This window comes from Diplotaxodon limnothrissa, linkage group LG6, assembly GCF_057381915.1.
Source record: "Diplotaxodon limnothrissa isolate DT_005_m linkage group LG6, D_limnothrissa_male_GT1.1, whole genome shotgun sequence".
In the NCBI taxonomy this organism is placed as follows: domain Eukaryota; kingdom Metazoa; phylum Chordata; class Actinopteri; order Cichliformes; family Cichlidae; genus Diplotaxodon; species Diplotaxodon limnothrissa.
In genome coordinates this window covers 4,980,249-5,005,198 of record NC_140601.1, presented here as the reverse complement: position 1 = coordinate 5,005,198, position 24,950 = coordinate 4,980,249, and the positions used below count along the sequence as shown (strand labels likewise).

Below are 24,950 nucleotides of genomic sequence, written 5' to 3'. Positions count from 1 at the left end.
ATTTTACTAGTCTTATTATTATTAATACTAACAAGAAGAAGAAGAAGATGAATAAAACCAGTCATGGTACAAATATATTTTTTTAATGACATTGGCAAATGGCCTCAGAAGGACATGTCAGGAGCTTCATGTTAACATCAATATTTTTTACCATACTGAAACTCAAAGGACTCTATGATTCTGGTTACATTGAATGCTGTGATTCCAAAAAGCATTAAGAGCACTTGCACAATGAGTTGGTTTTTTTTAAACACCAAGTCCAAAGTGGTAGCACCAGGAAGAAAGGGAATAAATAGCAGACACTCAAATGGCTTACTTTTACTTACCCAATAAAATCTAAACATAATGGGGAAAAAAACAACAACAATAGAACAATTAAAGGAAAACTTTTACTTTGACTGATGGAGATGTTTCTACAAATGTAAAAGATGTTGATGTGAAAATTTTGTTTAGTGTTTTCAAAAAGCATTAAATTAACTACATGACCAAGTGTAAGTGTACAGCAGGATTTATCAGTATTATTGAACAAGTTACTAACAGTCCACTGGATGCACACTAGGTTACAAATTATTCAAGAATATACTGAACTTTACACATTGTTGTCTTGTGCAGAATAACAAGGCCTGTCAGAAAGATTATGTACCACTGATATCATGAGTACATCGTTATGCTAAATGACATGTCAGAAACTATACTCAACCATTTCCTATGTGCAAACTCAAAGTGGTACTGTTGTGCTGAGCAACATATTTCATCGTGGATATTTTCCCACCTGCTACCCCTAAACTGGATAAATCCTCTGCTGAAAAATTGTTCTTAATTAATAGTTCTCTGTTTTCTCCCATTTATTTGCTAAAAGCTGCAGTAACTCTGCTAAAAGTACAGATTTGTAAGTGGTATTTGCCGGTGACATTGAGGAAAAGAACGTAAGTCACCAGAGTTTAACACAAAACTATTAGTTTATAGCCCTGCTGGAACCCCCAGAGGCCACAGTTTTATTAGAGCTACAATAGGAACAGCGTCTTGTTGCCCCCCACCCCATCCAAAAAACGAAAACAAACAAATAAGTTAATTAATTAATTAATTGATTAAAAGAAAATGTCCTGAGGTATAATGAGTGGGAAATGACATACAGTAATCAGAAATCTGAAAATAACCTAACAGTGAAACTTGAACTTCAAAGGGAACACAAGGACTGTTTTAGTACTGGTACAAAGACTGTAAACACTGGTGGATATATTTGTATATGGCAACGTAGACAGTGTTCCAATGTAAGAGGCCCACCCTAGAACTCACAAGAGCCAAAGGATTCAGAGAAGTTGAAGGATGCTTGTTTCTTAAGCCAATCCTAAGCAGATGTTTTTCTGAGTATGAGTTCTGCTGGAGGAAGCTGCACCAAGAAATACCGTTGCCATAGGATGATGGGCTTAGTCTGACATAGATACAAGTACATGGGCAGTACCTGTCAAAGAAAAACGCACAGCCCACAGTTTTACCAAAAGAGTAATGCAGTGTAATAAGAGGATGATTATTTATTTAATCTGTTAATGGTTTTACTAATAATGCCGGACTAGTGTACTTACACTAACTTAAGCATTTATTTATTTGCAGGCCAACAGTCAGTTCTACTTTGGACTTTTGCAGTACACAACAATTTAAAATAAAGTCATTTACTCAAGATGCTGGCCTAATTTACTAATAGGCTAAGACAATTGGGGTGGCTGTAGCTGAGGCGGTAGAGCTGGTCACCTACTAATTGGAATGTTGGTGGTTCCGGTCTTGTATGTCAAATATCCTTGGGCGAGATACTAAACCCAAGTTGCTCTCCAGTGCATCCATCGATGTGTGAATGTTAGATAGAAGAACTTACATAGAAAGAGAATAGAAAAAAAAAGTGCTTGGGTGAATCAAGGAAGTTGTGTAAAGCGCTCAGAGTAGAAAAGCACTCGATAAGAACCACTCAATTTACCATTTATGAAGGGCCAGCTATTATCTCAAGGAGCAACTAAGCTTGAGCCACTATAAAGTCAAAATCCCTGCAAAACAAATGAAAAATATAGCCCAATAACACACTAAATTAAGATAGATGGTAGCTACAAGGTAAACCAATTAAATATTGTCAATGTGAACATCTTAGCATGCTGTCATTGCAGAGCTCCTGAGAGTGACCACTTCTTTCACAATTGTTTGCAGAAGCAGTCTGCATGCCTAGGTATTTGCTTTTATACACCCGTGGAACCCCTTAACTCAATGCGTTGGATGGGTGACGGAATAATTTTGGAAATGTGTAGTGTAGCTCAAAGCTTCGCCCAAATACAGCCTCACTGAGCTGCTAACATGACTCTTAATTGTCTTATATCAACAAGTCGATTTCTATAGATGACTAACTTCTGCCATGCTGAATTTTTGCTGCTAATTTAAGTTGTGTCCAAGGAAAATAAAGGGCTGACAACAAAAGGATAGAGGGTTGAATCCTTTGGCATACCACATTTTCTATTAGGGAAATAGGTGATGATGACAAAGCTCTCATTTAATAATCAACACACTTTGTTACATGCATTTGACTTTCAAGCCAAAGACTCCAAAAGTGTTTGTTTGTTTCAAAACAAAAACTTTAAAACCTACCCTTCAACCAGTATGTGTAGTAGACATGAAACTACATGTACTGGTTGAAAGACAAATATGAACCCAGCACACAATATTAAAGACTAAAAACTTAAGTTCATATTTTGTACAAATGTGTTGCCTGTCCATTCATATAAAAAAGAAATTACACCTCCTTTCAGTTCTATGGTTTTATGTATTGGGAAATAATCCTGTCATTAGGAGATCTAAAAGGTTGGTCTAAAAATGTGATAAATATAACCGTAGATGAACAACAACACATGACAAACGCCTCATATACTAACACCTCATACCAGCTATGAAGCCCATTCCTATACACAGGGGTGCACATCAGTGGTCCGCAGGTGCATATGCGCTGTCAAAATAAAAAACGTGCACCAGATAAGAAGTTGTCCGAGTGGGATTTTCACGGCATATTCTGCACCACATCTCTGTGCGTTCATCATTTGTGTGAAGCCAGCTCACCTCCTGCAACCGCTTTTCCGAGAATACGCGCTTCTTTTACGGTTCGGACTCCTTCTGACATTTCTTTGGAGGTGGAGGAACACCAAAGTAATTGCTTAAAGGAGCTTCTTCGACTTCTTTAAGAGTTCTAAACAATTGTCTGTTCTCCTCCAGAAAATCTTATGTACGCAAACGCGCGTTGCAACTTCTTATCTGGTGCGTGTTTTTTATTTTGACAGCGCATACGCACCTGCGGACCACTTATGTGCACCCCTGCCTATACAACGCCACTCAGAAGTTTGGACACACTTTCACATTTTATGGTTTTTCTTTATTTTACTACTTTCTACATTTTAGATACATACTGAAGACATCAAATATATGAAGCAAAATCTATGGAATTATGCACCAAAGAAAAAAATGAGAATAACTCCTAATATGTCTTATATTTTAGCTTCCACCCTTTACTTTGTTGACAGCACTGCAAACCTTTGGCCTTCTCTCAATGAGCTTCAAGATGTATTCACCTGAAATGGTTTCACTTCACAGGTGGGCCTTGTCAGGATTCATTTGTGGAATTTCTTGCCTTCTTAATGGAGTTGGGACCATCAGTTGTGTTGTGCAGAAGTCAGGTTGGTACATAGCTGATAGTCCTATTTGACAACTGGTAGAATTCACATTATGGCAAAGAACCAAGCAGCTAAGTAAAGAGACATGACAGTCTATCATGACTTTAAGAACTGATGGAGAAGCATGGAGGTTGAGGTGTGATTGTTTGCGGGTGCTTTGTTGGTGACACTGTTAGGGATTTTTGCAAAATTGCAGGCACACTGAACCAGCATGGCTCCACACCATCCTACAGCAACATGCCATCCCTTCCAAACACATCTTCAGGATGTGTGAGGGCTATTTGACCAAGAAGGAGAGTGGTGGAGCGTTGGCCTCCACAGTCACCTCACCTAAACCCAGTCGACATGGCTTGGGATAAGATGGACCGCTGAGTAAAGGCAAAAGGGCCACCAAGTGTTCAGTATCTCTGCAAGCTCCTTCAGAGTGTTGGAAAACCATTTCAGGTGACAACCTCATGAAACTAATCGAGAGAATGCTAAGAGTGCCAAGGGTGGCTATTTTGAAGAATCTAAATTCTAAAACATGTTTTGAGTTATTTCACACTTTTTTGCTTACTACATATATATTCTATGTGTGTTCCTTCAAAGTTTTGATGCCTTCATTGAGAACCTACAATGTAAGTAGTCATGAAAATAAAGAAAAAACAATTAAATGAGAAGGTGTGTCCAAACCTTTGAAGGTAGTGTATGTCATGTGTAACTGTAAAATGTTGTTGTTCATCTAATGTTTTATTGAAATCATTTTAGAGCCACATGAAGGTCTAGATGATTTTTTTTATTATATCGTGACTGGGGTTGTTATTAAATTTAAGTATCATGACAGCCCTTCTCCCAATACTTAAAACCTAAGAATTGAAGGAGATTGTACTTTCTTTTTCACCTGACTGTCTATCACTATGTCATAAAAGAACTGGTTATTAGCAGTAGCAATGAAAGTCACTGTTAACATTTTGAGGGATATGCAGATATTCCCACAGGACCTGAATGCAGCAGTCTTTCAGACAGCTTTAGGTTAAGACTTAGACATTTCTTAAACAAAAATAGTGTGTATTTGTTAGTGGATAGAGGAAGATGAGGTTGTGTCCGACTGGTGGACAGTCAGGCTGGAGCACTGCTGGGCAGAGCTTAGACCTGACCCTGCAGGGTTTCCACTGAGGGTCAAGGGACCAGAAGGTCGGGGGTTAAGGCGGGGTGGCATTGGGGAGGGACGGATGAGAGGCGGGGGCTGCTGCAGCGTGGATCGGGGCTGCAAGAAGCGGGCTTGCTGTTGGAGTGGTGGAGGCTGACGGTGCAGAGAAGGTGTGGCAGGGAGGGAGGGGCGCAGAAGGGGAGGGGGTTGGTGAAGGGAAGAGGAGGAGGTACTAGATATCATTGGAGTCTGAGCTGAAGATGATGAAGAGGCAGCAGGGGATGCACCTAATGAAGTGACTTGACCCTGCATAGAACAAAAATGAGTTAGTTACACAAGTCAAGCAGATAATCCTGCTCTGGAAGTTAGTTCCAAGATAATTTACATAACATTAGAGAATGAAAAACCACTAACTTCTAGGAATGGTTAAATTCAAGATAACTGGACTTCAAACTGGATAACTGTGTCTTCAAACATCTACTAACACCACCCAGTATGATTTCAATAATAATCAAGACTAAATTCACGAAGCCTCACCTCATCATCCTCTTCATCTGTGCTCTTTCCTGATGGAGTGTTTGAGCTGTTCTTTCCCTCCTCTCCCAAAGTGGCACTGTCTCCATTGGGAGCTTTGGTTCCCTGCTCCGCTTCCCACTCCTGCAGGACCTCTTCCAGGTTGAATCGCCGCCTGTAGTTCACAAAAAAGTTCTTCACCTGCCCTACCGTTTTATTACCGATTACGTCTGCGATGGCTTGGAAGTCTTTTCCATACTTCCTGACACCTGTACAACAACACAGATGGATTTTTAAAGTTACACAAATATATGCAATGAAAAAATCATAAATGGATGAGAGCACCATTTAGCAGTCATTACAGTTTAGAGGTATGTTTTTGTACATAAAGTAAAAATGTAGTCACTTTTAGCTCTGGTGTTCACCTCTGGCTCCTTTTTTAAATGCTCCTCTATTTTCACCAGTTAGGCTCTAACTGTGATAATCTGTTATCATCATCATCATCATCATCATCATCATCATCGTTTATTTGTATAGCACTTTAAGAACACACCAGGCAGACCAAAGTGCTGAACAACACAGATCAAAACAACTACCAAATTAAAAATACCATAAAATCATTACATACAATAAAATAAATAAGAAGGTGTCAGTTTCCTACAGAGTTAAAAGCCAGGGAATAAAAATAGGTTTTCAATCTGGACTTAAAGACCTGCACTGATGACGCTTGTCTAATTTGGAGGGGAAGGTGCACCCCAACAGAGCACTTCATTGTTTCACAGCAGGCTTACTGGTGGTTCCTAGGATATTTAAAAAGTAGAATGGGAGACAGAGCGGTCAGCTTTCAGCCAATCTTCTGTGGAACCAGCACCTAGTTTGTATTCAGGAGACAGACACCCTTGCTACTTTACAATTAGGCTTCAAATTTTTCTTTTTGACAAAACTCCCTCCCCTCAACCCCAACCTGCCATGGCAGATGGCTACCCCTCCCTGAGCCCGGTTCTGCTGGAGGTGTGTTCCTTGTTAAAAGAGAGTTTTTCCTTTCCACTGCCGCCAAGTGCTCGCTTAACACGAGGTTGTCTGATTAATGGGGTTGTCTCATTGTTTACCCTAAAAGTAATGTAAGGTTAACCCTACAATATAAACCATCTTGAGTTGACTATTGTTGTAATTTGGTATAAAATATATATTAAAAAAAAAAAAAAAAATATATATATATATATATATATATATATATTTTATATATATATATATATATATATATATATATATATATATATATATATATATATATATATATATATTTTATATATATATATATATATATATATATATATATATATATATATATATATATATATATATATATATATATATATATAAAATATATACCGTAAATAAGAGTGAATTTAAAATGTAATCTACTTCTTGGTGCTGAAAAGTTGTTCACAGTGGATTTTTAAAGTTTATTCTTTGAAAACAACTGGCTGCTGTGGTCAAAAATGGCTGTAAGAGTGAGAACCAGCCCATATAAAAGCCAAGAAGTTCTTTTTCATGTATGCCATTTGGTGGATTTTACTTTTAAAACCTGTAAGCAGCTGCTTTTTCTACATGGAGGTTACCTTGAACAGCCAGGAGTTGCTCATCTGTTGTCCAGCGGGCATTCACCTTCTGGTTACACTACAATATTGAATAGTAAGGTTAAAACACACGACAAACTAAAAGATATAAAAACATTTCTACTTTCCACAACAGGGATCCTCATTTACATATATACTTTATCAGAACATAACTTTATCATAGCAGAAAACTCATTACCATAAATGGCTTCAACTGACGAGTTTCATGCAATTTAATCATCATAATATCAGTCATCTTCAGTGTATTTGTACCTCAGGTAGTCTGAAGTCTTCGATCCCAGACTCCAACATGTGTTTCAGTCCACTGTTCATCTGTTTGGCATTCTGGACCTGAAGAATAGACGAGAAAGTCAAAGGTGAGAATTAACAAAACTCCCAGAAAACCCTTTAAAACCTGAAGCTGTTTTCAGATGTCTCACTGGGATTGGCCATTTCCCAGTCGTTTGGATTGGACATTTTTTACCATCTCAGATTCATGGTGCAAAAAATCTGTGATGTCCAATTTCACCCATATCAGAACAGCTGTGGTAACTGTTCAATAAATTTCCACAGAGATGCGGGACCTTTGTCCTGCCTCCTACACATCATACTGAAGAAACACCATCACCTATATCAGACCTGGGCATTGTCTGCTCCTTGTCCAGGCTGTATGAAGTCAGTAGGAAAGTAGGATTCAAATGTAAATAAGTATTTAGCATTTATTTGTCCCATTTCAGCTGCCAAATACTCTTTGATAAACTCTGTCTTTGAAAAAAGTCTATAATAAAGAGAATGCAAAAAACAGAAGAACGTTGAGGAAATATTTATCAAACTTTATTGCTGTCATTCTGAAGGTCACTAGGTTTTTTTTTAGTTGACATACTTCAGTGTGTCCAAACAAATGCAGCTTCTCTACGAATATATTGTAACAGACATTTACGAGGGATGTATGCTAACCTCGATAGAAAAAAAAACAAAATTTGATGCAGAATGTAGAGTTGTATGGTCTAAGAGTATTTAGTAACTGAAGTAAGAGGTAAAGCTGTGTTCTTTGTTTGTGGAGAGCAGTTTGCTGTGTTTGAGAATTATCATTTGAATCACCATTATACAGAGAAATACAAGAACTTGACTGATACAGCGTGGGAATGGATGTGAAGATTTGCTAGCAAAACTGCAAAAGCAACAGGGACTTTTTACCAAGCTTTAGACATTAAGGGATGTAGCAGACATGGTGAGCTTTGCCATAAAGTTTTTGTTTTTTTTGCCATAAAGTTGAATAAAACAGTTAGTAAACAGTTCTCTCATGGTGAGTTTATCAAAAAGTATTTCCTGGACATTGCTGTGCCAATATGACCTGAAAAAAGACGCATTTGAAGACGTTGCAGGAAATCAGGAGCATCAGTTCAAAAACAAACTGGACAATTTTGGCCTTTTCTTCTTGGCAACGGACAAGTGTTGTGATGTTGATGACAAAATGCAGTTATTCATCTTTGTGTGTGGGATAACAAAAGAGTTCGAGATTATGGACGAGCTGGCAGAACGCATTCAATGAAAGAAATCATTCAAAAGGACTAATTTGTTCATGGAGCTAAATGCTTGGATAGGTTTGGGCTGAAATGGGACAAATTTGCAGGTGTTATAACTGACGGGTGGACAAATTGGAAGAATTATTAAAAGTCGGATTATATAGACTTTTTAGGCCAGTGTGACAGAAATGACCACAAAACTGAAATGAATATTTTCTGCAAATAAAGTAATAAAAACAAATAAATAGCCATGGAAATTGTATTTCGGTTGTTTGCTGTCAGAAATGTGTAGAGTTTTTATTTTAATATTTGGAAAGAGGAAACAGGAAGTGCAGAGAACTTTGAGAAAGCATGACTGCACTTTTACAACGTTTTTTTCCTCACTCTTTACAAGTCTATAACCTAATGATACAATTGTATTACTTCTACAGGATGCTTATTTTGTACTCTGCTTTGTTAGTGCTTAACTACACTTACCTGTGGGTTATGTAACAGTCTATTAAGTCTGACAATCTCTTTATATGTCTTTCTAGTTTCACTCCAGTTCACTGATGTCAGTACATTGTGATTGCTGTGTATCATCATTTTTACATGCTGTAGTGCCATTTTTTTAAGCATTTCAAGTTTCCGTACATCAATACAACCGTGAAGACCTCTCTAAATATTTACAGGAAGGGTGATAAATAGCACTTGGATCAAATTTAAGCCCTCCCATTTCAAAATGTAAACTAACACACACATGTATGCGGTACATCCAGCAAAAGTTATTTTGACTATAACCTCAACAGTGTTCTCTTATGTATTTTAAAAACAAAGAATAATGCTGCTAAGCATTCTGTTACTTACCAAGGGGCTACAACTGGAAACCCATTTTATGATTGTCTGTTAGTAGTTCAACATATTCCCACGGTTGCACAGACAAATATTAATGGGTTATTTTGACACAAAGAAAACTTGTGACCAGTGTCTGATGTGAGGAGACAAATTTTTTTTAGGTTTAGTAGTTCAGTAGTCAAGTGGATGAGGGCTACCTGTCTCTTGAGAGACACCAGCTCCATATCCAGCTGACGCAGAAGGGTGTTTGCAGCGGAGGAACTGCAGGAGACGGCCACAACATCCTCCTGGGTCAGGTACATGCCTTTGGGGGGACGACAGCGGGAGCGTTGGTGATGCCGGTGCTGCAGGGTCTGATGCTCCCTACGACCCAAAGCTACCTTAGATCCTGGCACTGGGGGCTCTGCCTGGTTCTGAAGGTAAGAGAATGATTTTAAACATTGATAAAAGTCTAGTTATATGAGGCCTTAAAAATAGCATTGACAACTAACTAAAATGCTGAAGCAGTGAATAAAAATGCGAAATATACGGCATCACTCAATAATCTGTCAGCCTACCTTTAACAGCAGTAATTTGAAATATAATGAATATATCTTTCATTTGGTTATGGAGGAGTTTTCACCCACTCTTCTTTACAAAATTGCTTCAGTACATTGAGGTTTTCTTTTTATCTTCTCTTCGTATTTATATTTTTCTTGTCTGTATATGCCTATTTAAAAATAGTTTACATAGGTAAAGTTAATGGGAGCAAACTTTCTTGCTTGTGTGCACAAACTTGGCCAAATAAAGTTGATTCTAATTCTGAAAGCTCAGGAGCCGAAACTTCTGCTTTTATAGAAGTGCTCACACTTGCTGATGATCAGTTAATCAACTGAATGTGAATTTGTTAGGTACCTCGCTGCAGCTTACGCTTTTAATTTCTATGTAAGCAATAAGGCTGCACTTAACCTTACCCAGTTCGTTCCTTCATTTTGGCTTAATTGTTTTTAAATAAATAATAACATGGCATAATATGTCATGTTTTGTTGCTCATCCAAGGTTGTATTTACCTGTTTTTTTTTTTCATTATAGCCTGCTACACACAACCTTAGAATTAAACCATTACATTTTCATCAATTTGGTTTTTTACAAAAACGTTTCATTATTTATTAAATATGTTCCTTTCAGGAGGTACATCAGTAATGGCCTTAATTTGTCTGTCTGTACATCTGTTGGCAAGCATGGACATTTATTGCTTTTTACTGTTTCTTTAAGGGAAAAATATCAAAGTCCTCAACTTTAAAAATACACTTTGAGACTACTCTCAACTGTCCGAGTCATTATAGAAGTGTCTTAACTCTGCATTTTTCCTACTGCATTCAAGGTTATAAAACAATTACAAAAAGAAGCCCATGTAATAGAAGCCTATGGAAAAATCTACTATGACATATTTGACTTCCATCACTAATTTCAAGCATAACTGAATACAAAATGACATTAATTTTTAAATTACATAATGACATAATAACACCATCATTTTACTGGAAAACAAAAAGCCCAGAATAAAACTAACAACATTACAACAGTCAAAACTTCAAGGAGGCCTAAAAGCACTAAATTTCTGCCAGTACTTCTTAGCCAACCAACTACAATACCTCATCAAATGGATACATTCAACCCATCACTTTCATTCATGGATGGACATCGAACAATCTGATTGTAAAATGGTCAATGGCCTGTAATTGTATAGCGCTTTACAGGGCAGCTGTGGCTCCATTGTAGCCACAGCTGCCCTGGGGTGCACTGACAGAGGTGAGGCTGCCGGACACTGGCGCCACCAGGCCCTTTGAGCACCACCAGTGGGCAATGGGTGAAGTGTCTTGCCCAAGGACACAACGACCGAGACTGTTGGAGCCGGGGCTCGAACCGGCAACTTTCCAATTACAAGACGAACTGCCAACTCTTGAGCCACGATCGCCCTGACACATTAAGTTTTATTAAAGACATATCAATCAAAGATTTACCATTTATAAGCAATACAATCAGACATCACAAGTGCAATAGCTTGGTGGAAGATTAATAAAATAAAAAACACTATATTCTCACCTACAACTCAAACACCCATATGGGATAACCCTGACTTCACTGCAAATAAATTACATTTGTGATAATTTCTTACAACCATCACTACTAGACAGCAACAACAAAACTGCAAAGTCATTAAAAACACAAAACTAAATAAACTAATATCCAGCATACCACTGGTGGTATGTGAGCTCCCTCTGGTGGTATGCGGGAAGTCTGCCGCAAAATTTTTAAGATGAAATAATATACCATGTTCTGATTTAATTTTTCAGAAATCCCTCAAATATACAGCTCTGCTATCACTTCCGACATAAATGAAGACAGAAAACTAAAAAAGCAGTGACGCTTGTAGGGTTACTGAAGTTGGGCTAGCTGGTATGTAATGATGTGCTACATGGTGGCTAGCTACACAGCTATGGTTAGCTTAATACAAACACATTAACACAGTGAAGCTGGAGAACGAACACTAACTTTTTTCCATTCGATAAAAGTTAACGCGAGGGTTCCCGATGGTTAGGGACAAATGCAATCGCATGTCGTGATAGTGTAAACGGACCAAACTTCAGTTAGGAGAACAACTGCGATAATCCATCCACAATACGAGGTTAGTTATTATTGTACTGCTGCATGGGCTGGGGTGTAGTTACATCGAAAGGTTTTAAAAACTGAGGTTTAAAATGAACAGTGGTAATAAAAACCGAGAAGGCCAACAGTGATCGCTGCCTTTTTTTAAGGGTTTTTTCTGATTAAATAAAACAAGATACAAAGCATTAAAACATATTAAAAACACAACAGCCTTGATAAACGCAGAGTAGTTTATTCATACCTCATCACTTAAAGAACGGATATCCCACCTGCTGTGAATGTTTTTAATGCAGTACAGTTGTTATTATTATCCCTTGTCACATCCTTTTTATGACAGTTAAAATAAATAACATTCATATAAGAAATAAATTGTCTCGTGTAAATGGTGTTATATAGGCCAATACTACTGGCCTTTAATGTCAGTCATAAGGGTGGTACTTTTAAGAGCCATATATTTTATGAGGTGGCACTCATTTTGAAAAGTTTGAGCATCACTTCTCTAATGACAATGCACCACATACTCCAATCAACAAATGGGAAAAAGACCTAAACATCCACGCAGATAATCCATTTTGGAATTTATGGAATTAATTAATTCAAGGAAATTATGTGGGTTACCGTTGCTCCAAGACAGTAACAGTAAATGACTAAACTAATTAAATAATACAATATATTACATTTTACAAATGTAAGAAATAGCACTAATATATACAAATTGCTCCACTGTAAATATCAAGAATAAAACAGATTCCCCTCTGCAAATCGCTACATTTTCGTGGTTAAGGGGTTTGTGTGTCCCAGGAATACCAGGGGCTATGTTGTCTGGGGGCTTTTGTCCCCTGGTAGGGTCTCCCATGGCAAATTGGTCCTGGGTGAGGGACCAGACAAAGAGCGATTCAGAAGACCTCTATGAAAAGACCATCGAGGGAACAGTTCACCCTCCCCGGGATAGGGTTACTCGGGCCCCGCCCTGGAGCCAGGCCCGGGGAGGGTGCTCGAGGGCGAGCGTCTGGTGGCCGGGCACAGCCCGAAAAAGGGACATGGGCCCATCTTCCTGCAGGCCCACCACCCACAGGAGGCACCATAGGGGTCGGATGCAATGTGAGTCGGGTGGCGGCCAGGAGGTGCAGAAATGGGCTTCCTCCGAAGGGTGCCTGGCCTCTCCCTAAGAGATAGGGTGAGGAGTTCAGCCATTCGGGAGGGGCTCAGAGTAGAGCTGCTGCTCCTCCACATCGAAAGGAGCCAGTTCAGGTGGTTCGGGCATCTGACAAGGATTCCCCCTGGGCACCTCCTGGGCGAGGTTTTCCGGGCATGTCCCACCGGGAGGAGGGGGTAGACCCAGGACACGCTGGAGAGATTATAGCTCTCGGCTGGCCTGGGAACGCCTTGGTGTTCACCCGGACAAGCTGGAGGAGGTGGCTGGGGAGAGGGAGGTCTGGGCTTTTCTGCTTGGGCTGCTGCCCCCGCAACCCAGCCCCGGATAAGTGGAAGAAAATGGAAGGATGGATAACAGATATATGGTTGACATTTAACTCTAACCTGTGAACTTGGTCATTTGTTATTTTACAAATGACAATAGAGTCCGCAATAATATTTTTATCATGTCTAACAACACCAACATACAAGTAATACAACACACCTCACACAGCAAAAGATACATGTCATGGGACTGACTGAATCAGAGTTTGCATAAACTGCACAATCAACACCACTAATGACCACCTTCACACATTCTGGCTCTGTCCACCAATACAAAACTTCTGGAAAGAAACAACTACCAAATTATCCCACATCCTTGACCACAACATCCCACAATGCCCCGTTCTCTGTTTGGTGATCTAGAAGAAGTATAAACTCCAAACAGATCAGAACACCCCCTCTTGTGGCCCTGATTCTCACCAAGAAAACAATCGAAATCAGAATCGGAATCAGAATACACAATGAAATTATCTATAACAATACTGCTCAACTGGAAAAACAGGAAAAAGATCACCACTGCCACCGCAGAAATCAACAGACCAGGGGAAGAGAAGGGAAACGGAGGGACAAAAAACAATAAGAATACAAAACCCGCTCTGAAGTTAGTATTTCCTATTTTTTTTTTTTATGTTCCTTGTTTTCGTGTAATCATTTGTCTTACACCAGTACAGGATAAAATATATATGTATGTCTTCAGATGAACTAAAAACACATAACTGCCAAGAAGGGAAAAAAAATGTAACCTAACATATAACCCTGTGTGAATGTTGGCGTGAATGGTTTTCTGTCTCTATGTGTTAGCCCTGTGGCAGACTTGCCACCTGTCCAGGTTGTCTGCTGGAACTGCTTGCATACTCTTGCAGCATGAGGCCGGGCACTGTCGTGCACCAGAAGGACCCCCACGACCCTACGCCTGACAGTGGGTCCAAAGATGCCCAAATGATATACTGGTACCCTTGCCTGGCTTGTAGAAGTCTGCGTATCCCTCCATGGATATACTTCTCCAGACCATCACTGATCCATTACCAACTCAGTCATGCCCAACTCTTGGTATTTCAGATACTCTGATTCAACAGTGTTCCTTTATTTTTGTGAGCAGTATATGGTAAAGTTCAAAGGTTTTAACAAAAAAAATGGAATAAGGTGTGTTCAAATTACCTCTTTCTTAGTTTCCTTGCTGGGGTCATAGTCACTGTCGTGGGCTTCAATGGGATTGGCATCCTGTATCTCCTCATCACTGCAGCAACAATAAGCCAAAATCCAATCACTGGATGTCGTCACACAACAGCAACCTCACACCGACGCAGTAGAATCCAAAACTAACTCTTTGTGAGCTTACGTTTTTAGGTAACTGAAATGATGATGGAGGTCAGTCAATAAAAACAGACACATTAAGTAACAATTTTAATGATTTTTCATATTTAAAAAAATCTCAAGGGCATGAGTCTGCAATGGTTTCTGCATAAAAATTCCCAAAATGTCCCAGGAAAGTTTCAATTTCCAGACAGGGACAGGTAGGTCTGACTGTGAGACGGGCTTTTTGCTTAACAGGTGAGACGGGCATTTTGCTTAACAAATGCTCTCTTGTCGCCCTAGATTTTTTAACTGAGGTATGTCCACAAACCGTGGATAAATGGGTGTCAGAGTGCTTTGCGCTTTGACGAGACAAAATGCCTTCTTTTCAGCAAAAAAAGATAAAACTTTTTTTTTCAAAACAAAGGACTATAGTCAGATTCAAGGAGTAGTGTTGATCTATGTGCTGTACCTCTCATCCTGGTTGCTCCTATTGGCCAATTTACGAGCCTGTCTGTCCATCAGACTTGTTCTGGAACGCGTCTTTTTCCATGAATAGTAGTACTTCACCAGACTGGAGATGGATTTGTCCGGTAACTGAAGCAATAAATAAATAAATAAAATAAAATAAACAAAACACGTGATATTTTCATAGAAACAGTACCTCAAAACTGTTTGTACAGTACCCTCCCCCAAATCTTTATGGTTTATTGTTAATATCAGAAACATTACATTACTGGATCAGAAACACTGATGTTGCTGTGTTAAGTGGTTACCATCTGCTGGATGCGGTGAAAGCTCTTTCCGTGGAAACTAAAGGCCTGTTCAAACAACACTTTGTCCTCCACTGTCCACTCATCTGGGAACGGGGTGAAATTTGGCAAGTCGGCCAGAGATTTCTCAATATTGTGTTTGTGCCAGAAGAGCATGCCAAGAGCCTGAAGACACACACACAAAGGGTTACCAAAACACAGATACCACAGGCTTAAAGCACCAACCGCCTAGGCTAAAAGATGAAGCCATTTGGCCAAATCCCATGTTAATTAGCAGGTGCTCATTTTACTCACTTTAACTCTGTAGCTACCCACTCTTTGTTACTGTTCTCTACATGAGTTTGAAATAATGACCTAATGGTAGTCATACACCAGCTGTCATTCTTCAACTGTGTAAAAAAATCCTTATTTTACAGATAAACAAGGAAATGGTTTGGCATAATCAACCTACAGTAAAGCCAAGTTCATAACAACAGTTCTGCTGTTTACTTAACTAATAGGATATTTTCAAGACATAAAAACTATTTCAGTAGCCTATTTACACTCAAATAGTACTTGCTAATGATGGGAAAAGATTCTGGGCTGTCTGCTCTCACTTGTAGAATCATCTTGCCAAATGAAACATGCCCAAGTGCCAAACTATTAACAACCACTTGTTAATAGTTTGTCAAAATGCAAAGGAGTAAAAATGACCAATCATGTAACTATGTTAAAGTAAAACATCATCATCTTATATTTCATGACTTTTTTAGAAGGAATTTAAATATTATATGGTGAATTTGGGGACGTGTGGGATTGAAAATAATTGCCAACAATGTCATTTTGACCCCATAGAAATTCATGTAAAACAGCAAACGAGACTTGGGTGTGGAAAACTATCGAGAGTAGATCAGCCAAAGCAGGCTGATCTGTGTCTCAGGCCTGAGGAGCAGTGTTCTGGAGTTGAAGAGCTACAGACGTGTGATGAAGCAGTGTGGATCATGGATGAGAGGCTGCAGACTTGGTGACGTGGAGGCATTTGTGGACAGTCTTGTTGTTGAGTGTTAAAATAAGTTCTTTAAAAATCAAAAAATTATTTAATATAAAGGCAACATGAGCAGAGAGTACAAACATGTTAAGGGATTGACTGTGTTAGTTCAGGGAGTTATTTGTAAAGAAAACAATTTTCAGTAGCATTCAAAAACTAATGTGTACACTTATGTCTGCATTGTGTGTGGCCAGAAAGAGAGTGCCAATTTGTTTATTTGGTAGCTCAATGAAAGGCTTCAGTGAGTTAACCACGGAGTCAGAAGTACCCGACTCCGTGGTATAATTCTCAAACACGTACCCTAAAGCAGATGACTCGTAAGCTGGAGAGGAAATGGCGTGTCACAAATTTAGAGGATCATCATTTAGCCTGGAGAAATAGTTTGCTGCTTTATAAGAAAGCCCTCCGCGAAGCCAGAACATCTTACTATTCGTCACTGATTGAAGAAAATAAGAACAACCCCAGGTTTCTCTTCAGCACTGTAGCCAGGCTGACAAAAAGTCAGAGCTCTTTTGAGCCAACCATCCCTTTAACGTTAACTAGTAATGACTTCATGAACTTCTTCACAAATAAAATTCTTATCATTAGAGAAAGAATTACCAATAATCATCCCACAGATGTAATATTATCTACAGCTACTCTTAGTACCATTGATGTTAAGTTAGACTCTTTTTCTCTAATTGATCTTTCTGAGTTAACTTCAATAATTACTTCCTCCAAACCATCAACGTGTCTTTTAGACCCCATTCCTACAAAACTGCTCAAAGAAGTCCTGCCATTAATTAATTCTTCAATCTTAAATATGATCAACCTATCTCTAATAATCAGCTATGTACCACAGGCCTTCAAGCTAGCTGTAGTTAAACTTTTACTCAAAAAGCCATCTCTAGACCCAGCAGTCTTAGCTAATTATAGGCCAATCTCCAACCTTCCTTTCATATCAAAAATCCTTGAAAGAGTAGTTGTCAAACAGCTAACAGATCATCTGCAGAGGAATGGTTTATTTGAAGAGTTTCAGTCAGGCTTCAGAGCTCATCACAGCACAGAAACAGCTTTAGTGAAGGTTACAAATTATCTTCTTATGGCCTCTGACAGTGGACTCATCTCTGTGCTTGTCCTGCTAGACCTCAGTGCAGCGTTCGATACTGTTGACCATAATATCCTATTAGAGCGATTAGAGCATGCTGTAGGTATTACAGGTACTGTGCTGCAGTGGTTTGTATCATATCTATCTAATAGACTCCAATTTGTGCATGTAAATGGAGAGTCCTCTTCACACACTGAGGTTAATTATGGAGTTCCACAGGGTTCAGTGCTAGGACCAATTCTGTTTACATCATACATGCTTCCCTTAGGCAATATCATTAGAAGACATACTATACATTTACACTGCTATGCAGATGACACCCAGCTCTATCTATCTATGAAGCCAACACACACCAATTAGTTAAACTGCAGGAATGTCTTAAAGACATAAAGACCTGGATGGCCGCTAACTTTCTGCTTCTTAATTCAGATCGAACTGAGGTTATTGTACTCGGCCCTGAAAATCTTAGAAATATGGTATCTAACCAGATTCTTACTCTGGATGGCATTACCTTGGCCTCCAGTAACGCTGTGAGGAACCTTGGAGTCATTTTTGACCAGGACATGTCCTTCAACGCACATATTAAACAAATATGTAAGACTGCTTTCTTCCATTTGCGCAACATCTCTAAAATTAGAAATATCCTGTCTCAGAGTGACGCTGAAAAACTAGTTCATGCATTTATTACTTCCAGGCTGGCCTACTGTAATTCATTATTATCAGGATGCCCCAAAAACTCGCTGAAAAGCCTTCAGCTAATCCAAAATGCTGCAGCAAGAGTCCTGACAGGGACTAGAAAGAGAGAGCAGATTTCTCCTGTTTTGGCTTCCCTTCATTGGCTTCCTGTTAAATCCAGAATTTAATTCAAAATCCTGCTCCTCACATACAAGGTCTTAAATAATCAGGCCCCATCTTATCTTAATGACCTTGTAGTACCATATCACCCTATTAGAGCACTTCGCTCTCGCTCTGCAGGCCTACTTGTTGTTCCTAGAGTATTTAAAAGTAGAATGGGAGGGAGAGCCTTCAGTTTTCAGGCCCCTCTTCTGTGGAACCAGCTTCCAGTTTGGATTCAGGAGACAGACACTATCTCTACTTTTAAGATTAGGCTTAAAACTTTCCTTTTTGCTAAAGCATATAGTTAGGGCTGGACCAGGTGACCCTGAATCCTCCCTTAGTTATGCTGCAATAGACATAGGCTGTCGGGGGATTCCCATGATGCATTGAGTTTTTCCTTTCCAGTCACCTTTCTCACTCACTATGTGTTAATAGACCTCTCTACATTGAAACATATCTGTTTTTAACTTCTGTCTCTCTTCCCCAGCATGTCTTTTATCCTGTCTTCCTTCTCTCACCCCAACCAGTCGCAGCAGATGGCCCCGCCCCTCCCTGAGCCTGGTTCTGCCAAAGGTTTCTTCCTGTTAAAAGGGAGTTTTTCCTTCCCACTGTCGCCAAAGTGCTTGCTCATAGGGGGTCATATGATTGTTGGGTTTTTCTCTGTATCTATGAAGCGCTTTGAGGCGACTTTTGTTGTGATTTGGCGCTATATAAGTTAAGAGTGAGAAAGCAAGCAAGGACGCCAACATCTCCATCTGACCAGTCACCTCCTGCAGCTCTCCATGTGTCGTGAGCCTACCCTGGGGCCTGTTCCCAGAAGGACATTTACAGAACACTATGCCCAGAAGGCACCCATCCTTCCCATATGCCCAAATCACCTCAACTGGCTCCTTTTGATGTGGAGGAGTAGTGGGCCTAGTCTGAGCTCCTCCCGTATGGCCATACTTCTTCCAACTATCTTTAAAGGAGGTCCTTAGGTGTTCATTTCCACAATCTCTTTCTTTTGGTGACTACCCAGAGCTCATGGCCCAACCCAGTTTCACGGCAAAGCATGTAATAGACATGCCGGTTCTTGCCTATCTAAAACGTGAAATGGACACCCATGCAGAAGTTGCATTACTGCATGCAGAAGTTGCATTACCAGCAGGGGTAAATATTTAAAGCCAAGAAGTTGGTAGCGAGCAAAAAAGCGAGTATGGGGTCCTCAATTGCCAAAAGCTATTAAGCTAGGTGGCTAATATGTATTTGCATGTCTAATAATGTCTACACTTTCTCATTATTATTTTCATGTTGGATTGAAATAAAATGTCTCCCCCTGCTGTTACTGCAGTTTACTGCAACTTACTGCAAGCATGTACATTTCAATCATGAAATGGACATGTTGGACCAGTATGTCCATTACACATTTTGCTGTGATATCGGGTTGCATGGCCATAGGCCAAAGTAGGAACATTGCTTTCGCGCTCAGCTCCTTCTTCACCACAACAGTCTGGTACAGCGTTGCATCACAGATGACGCTGAACCAATCTGTCGGTCAATCTACTGTTTCACTCTCCCCAGACCCTGAGATATTTAAACTCCTCCACTTGGGGCAACAACTCATCCCTGACTAAGACACTATGTAGGTTGGGTGGGTGTAAGGGGCAGAGACCCTTGCAGATCGATCCTAAGTTGGCGAATTTTACTTTATCCAAAATTCACAACGTTCTCCTTCTACAATAATTAAATTATTTATATTATGAGTTAACTATTGTGCTGTGTGATGAACCCTTTGTGTATTAATTAATTCTAACATACACGGAGTGCAGAATTATTAGGCAAATGAGTATTTTGTCCACATCATCCTCTTCATGCATGTTGTCTTACTCCAAGCTGTATAGGCTCGAAAGCCTACTACCAATTAAGCATATTAGGTGATGTGCATCTCTGTAATGAGAAGGGGTGTGGTCTAATGACATCAACAACCTATATCAGGTGTGCATAATTATTAGGCAACGTCCTTTCCTTTGGCAAAATGGGTCAAAAGAAGGACTTGACAGGCTCAGAAAAGTCAAAAATAGTGAGATATCTTGCAGAGGGATGCAGCAGTCTCAAAATTGCAAAGCTTCTGAAGCGTGATCATCGAACAATCAAGCGTTTCATTTAAAATAGTCAACAGGGTCACAAGAAGCGTGTGGAAAAACCAAGGCGCAAAATAACTGCCCATGAACTGAGAAAAGTCAAGCGTGCAGCTGCCAAGATGCCACTTGCCACCAGTTTGGCCATATTTCAGAGCTGCAACATCACTGGAGTGCCCAAAAGCACAAGGTGTGCAATACTCAGAGACATGGCCAAGGTAAGAAAGGCTGAAAGACAACCACCACTGAACAAGACACACAAGCTGAAACGTCAAGACTGGTTTTTCTAAGGTTTTATGGACTGATGACATGAGAGTGAGTCTTGATGGGCCAGATGGATGGGCCCGTGGTTGGATTGGTAAAGGGCAGAGAGCTCCAGTCCGACTCAGATGCCAGCAAGGTGGAGGTGGAGTACTGGTTTGGGCTGGTATCATCAAAGATGAGCTTGTGGGGCCTTTTCGGGTTGAGGATGGAGTCAAGCTCAACTCCCAGTCCTACTGCCAGTTTCTGGAAGACACCTTCTTCAAGCAGTGGTACAGGAAGAAGTCTGCATCCTTCAAGAAAAACATGATTTTCATGCAGGACAATGCTCCATCACACGCGTCCAAGTACTCCACAGCGTGGCTGGCAAGAAAGGGTATAAAAGAAGAAAAACTAATGACATGGCCACCTTGTTCACCTGATCTGAACCCCATTGAGAACCTGTGGTCCATCATCAAATGTGAGATTTACAAGGAGGGAAAACAGTACACCTCTCTGAACAGTGTCTGGGAGGCTGTGGTTGCTGCTGCACGCAATGTTGATGGTGAACAGATCAAAACACTGACAGAGTCCATGGATGGCAGGCTTTTGAGTGTCCTTGCAAAGAAAGGTGGCTATATTGGTCGCTGATTTGTTTTTGTTTTGTTTTTGAATGTCAGAAATGTATATTTGTGAATGTGGAGATGTTATATTGGTGTCACTGGTAAAAATAAATAATTGAAATGGGTATATATTTGTTTTTTGTTAAGTTGCCTAATAATTATGCACAGTAATAGTCACCTGCACACACAGATATCCCCCTAAAATAGCTAAAACTAAAAACAAACTAAAAACTACTTCCAAAAACATTCAGCTTTGATATTAATGAGTTTTTTGGGTTCATTGAGAACATGGTTGTTGTTCAATAATAAAATTATTCCTCAAAAATACAACTTGCCTAATAATTCTGCACTCCCTGTACTGAAATAATCTAAACCATTTGTACAACTCACAAAGCCCCTAAAACTTAATCTTAACTTCATATTTTGTAAAACCTTACCTATGATTAGAAAAAACAAATGTAAATTTTCAACTTGTGAAAAGAATTACATCTCTTCCATCACTGCTGTTGTTGTGGGACAGGGTGAAAATAACCCCTCATATTGGTTCTAGCAGTAAAGCCAGCATGTCATTACACTTGAGAGCTGTACAAAGTTAAAACTGGTAATTTATTTTCTTTTGTGACTGTCACAAAAATGTAAAGATGGCGTGTTAGCTACTTTCCATGTGAGTTTCACAAGGTGAGCAAAGGTTGCTTCAAGAAGGCAGCCCAAAACTGAAAAATGTCACAGTGTGTGCAGTTTTAAAGGCCGCTACTGCTGGCACTCTACAGCTGTTAGGTTGGGACCAAGGAAAGTATTGCTTCACTTCAGTGTCTCTTATGTTGGGTTTAGTAAATACCGGAGTCATTCTGTATACAGCCTCAATCTTTTACATTGAGAACAGTGGGGGATTTTCTATCCAATTTTCTGATCCAGTTTTTTTTAACATGAGTGAAAAAATATGGGGCTGAGATGGAAAAGTTGTCATATCATTAATAATAATGTGTGACATAGGAAAAAATGTCATATCTCTAGCATGTCTACCACATTCTTTTTCATTGTTTTATAGTTTTTTGAAAACAGCAACTGAAGACTTTTCACAACCAGCTGTTACTGCAGCTTGTCAATTGGGGAATGAACAAGATAATACGTTTCCCCTATACAGACTGTGACCACATTTAGTTAAACTTTGCGGCACATTTAAAAGAAAAGTCAGCTGCTGTATAGCTCACCTGTTCCACGTTGTATCCATGTTTTTCTTTGGCAATAGCAATGTATTCATCAACTGTGGAGGGAGACACACACAGACTGTTAGATGGATCTGATCTTTTGTGTCAAAAAGAAGAAAGAAAAAAAGAAATCACAGAAGGTGGACTAAATATTTTCAGTCAAACACAATATTAACATTACGTTTGGAGTCAATGATGGTGTGATAAGGAGACCAAACCAGCATCCCTCCGCTGTCTTTATCTGTGTACTTGGTGGCACCTGTACAAACATTATAGAAAAATGATAAAAATAACAGATTTTATTCAGCTGCTGCTAATTTAACACTTATAAGTTATTTTATCAGTGATATACACCAGATACAGTTTGTACATATGTTATTACAGCATATCATCAGGGAAGAACTATTCCTATTACTCCTTCTGTTTGAGCCACTTCAGTAGCAAGCAATATTTATTTATATAGCACTTGCCATAAAAAGGAGTCATCAAGTGCTGTCATGAAAATAATGAAAAACAGCAGAAAGTTTTATAGCAGGTAAAACAATAAACAAAAATGTAAAAGAAATTAAAAGACACCAAAAAATATAAAGTAAAAAAGATACTAGACTCGATGAGAAAACATATACTGCACTAAAGCAGAACTAACACAACACACTCTACTGAAATTCCAGACTATATATCTCTGGCTGACTTCCACAGACTCAGCAAACCTCAGTGAACAGGGAGAGTATTCCAATAGTTGGACATGATAGTCTCAGTATGGTTCTCCTCAGTACGGTTGTCCAAGGAGGAAAAAGAAAACATCAATACTAAAATTAATTTAAAATTAAGCTGTATTTCAGCTGAATGAAGCAAATACGGCACTTATTGTTCCAAATAATTATCGTAACACAACATGGCTTCAAAGAGAAAGGCCTCTACCCCACTAACAGCTATGTAGTTGATGTTCATTATTGCAGGCTTAATGGGTCATGGATGCAATATTGAGCTGTGTCAGACCACATGGAAAATCGTTCGGGTCGCTGGCTGTACAGAGCAGGGGGGGAACCATAGCTGAACTTACCAGAGAGTCCAGACTGTGGGGAAGTACAATGAGCAAATAAAGAGTGAAATCTGGAGCAGAGCAGTTGAAGGGGTTTCAGGCCGGTTCAATCTTTCACAGTAAGCACTCCGTTTTTTTTCTTAGCATAGCAAATACCATACCTTATCCAAAATACCTTGCCGTAATGCTCTTCTAATACAATAATTAAATTATTTAGCTGTAGGACATTGTTTAGCAGGTTTTAAAATCTATTTTACCTTCACAATATGTAATTAAATTATCTAAATGCTAAATAAATGACGAAATGAGGTGTGAGTCGAGAATTGCACAGCACTCTTTTAATAAAACGATCATGGTTAATTATATGACTCAAAACGAACTGTAATCATGATCAAACTCCAGTCGTACTTTTCCACCTGACATTTTATGTTGTTAATAAATTGGAAGAAACACGACAGTCATAGCTGTCAGTGAAGTTTGTGTCACTTCGGTTCATGTTTGCCTCCGCGGCCTTTACGCTGACTTTAAAACAAGCTGATACCACAGCAAGCCGACTGAAAATCGGACTCTTAACTATTACTGCAGTCAGTTTTAATCCACTAGCAAACTAACGTATTGGCAGTGAGCGTAGTACAGTACAGTCTGATACTGTACACATACCGAGGCTACCACGGCTCACCACTCAGGTAGAAAACAATAAAAACTCACCGGGCTCAAAATCGGGGATTGTGGCCTGGTAGTCTGCTCCAACACGCATTCCTACATCTGGAAAACACAAACAACAACCACGAAAACAGTTTAATTTAACTAGTCATATTCAAAACACGGACATCGGGAGCGGTAAGAAGCTGTTCGAGGCTATATCACCGTGTTCGTCGTCGCTGCCACTTTCGTCAGAAAAATGTCCGTTAGAGGCTGTGGATGGACTTTTGGTGCCATTTGAGCGACCCTTCCCTAAATAATCCGAGCCCTTTTCCATCATGCCCGGCATCTCTGCGCTCTGATTCACCGATTTTAGCTTCTATGTCGGGATATAAAATGTCAGCAGGAGCTGGACGTTTTTCTTTTGCTGCTGTTTATTCCGTCGCCGCAGCTCTATCCGTGTCGCTGTAACCCTACTCGTGACTCTCACCGTGCTTGCACGGTTAATTCCGGCTGCGATATGCTATGTGTAACAACCGAGCAATCTCTTCTTAGTTTTTAGCAAATCTTTAATCCAAATTGTTCCTCCGAGGGATATTTTAGTTGCGTAGACC

The 24,950-nt window shown here is 39.5% G+C and overlaps 1 protein-coding gene across 1 annotated transcript; it reads right to left on the bottom strand.

Moving 5' to 3' along the window:
- Window positions 1-408: 408 nt before the first annotated feature.
- Window positions 409-24,950, bottom strand: rcor3 (REST corepressor 3). The gene is made up of 12 exons (XM_085356724.1): window positions 24,562-24,950; window positions 24,403-24,459; window positions 22,834-22,911; window positions 22,656-22,708; window positions 15,517-15,678; window positions 15,213-15,337; window positions 14,606-14,684; window positions 9,517-9,732; window positions 7,233-7,310; window positions 6,963-7,020; window positions 5,365-5,609; window positions 409-5,133 (listed from the first exon to the last, which is right to left on the bottom strand). The coding sequence occupies exons 1-12, from the start codon at window positions 24,683-24,685 to the stop codon at window positions 4,753-4,755; spliced, it is 1,656 nt and encodes a 551-aa protein (XP_085212850.1). The 5' UTR covers window positions 24,686-24,950; the 3' UTR covers window positions 409-4,752.

Bases quoted from the DNA above. Each gene is read 5' to 3' on its own strand.
- rcor3 (XM_085356724.1), bottom strand. From the start codon at position 24,685: ATGCCGGGCATGATGGAAAAGGGCTCGGATTATTTAGGGAAGGGTCGC. The intron at 22,912-24,402 runs GTGAGTTTTTAT...ATGTTTGTACAG, and splicing joins AATCCCCGATTTTGAGCCCG to GTGCCACCAAGTACACAGAT. The intron at 15,679-22,655 runs GTGAGCTATACA...GTGTGTCTTCAG, and splicing joins ATGGATACAACGTGGAACAG to GCTCTTGGCATGCTCTTCTG.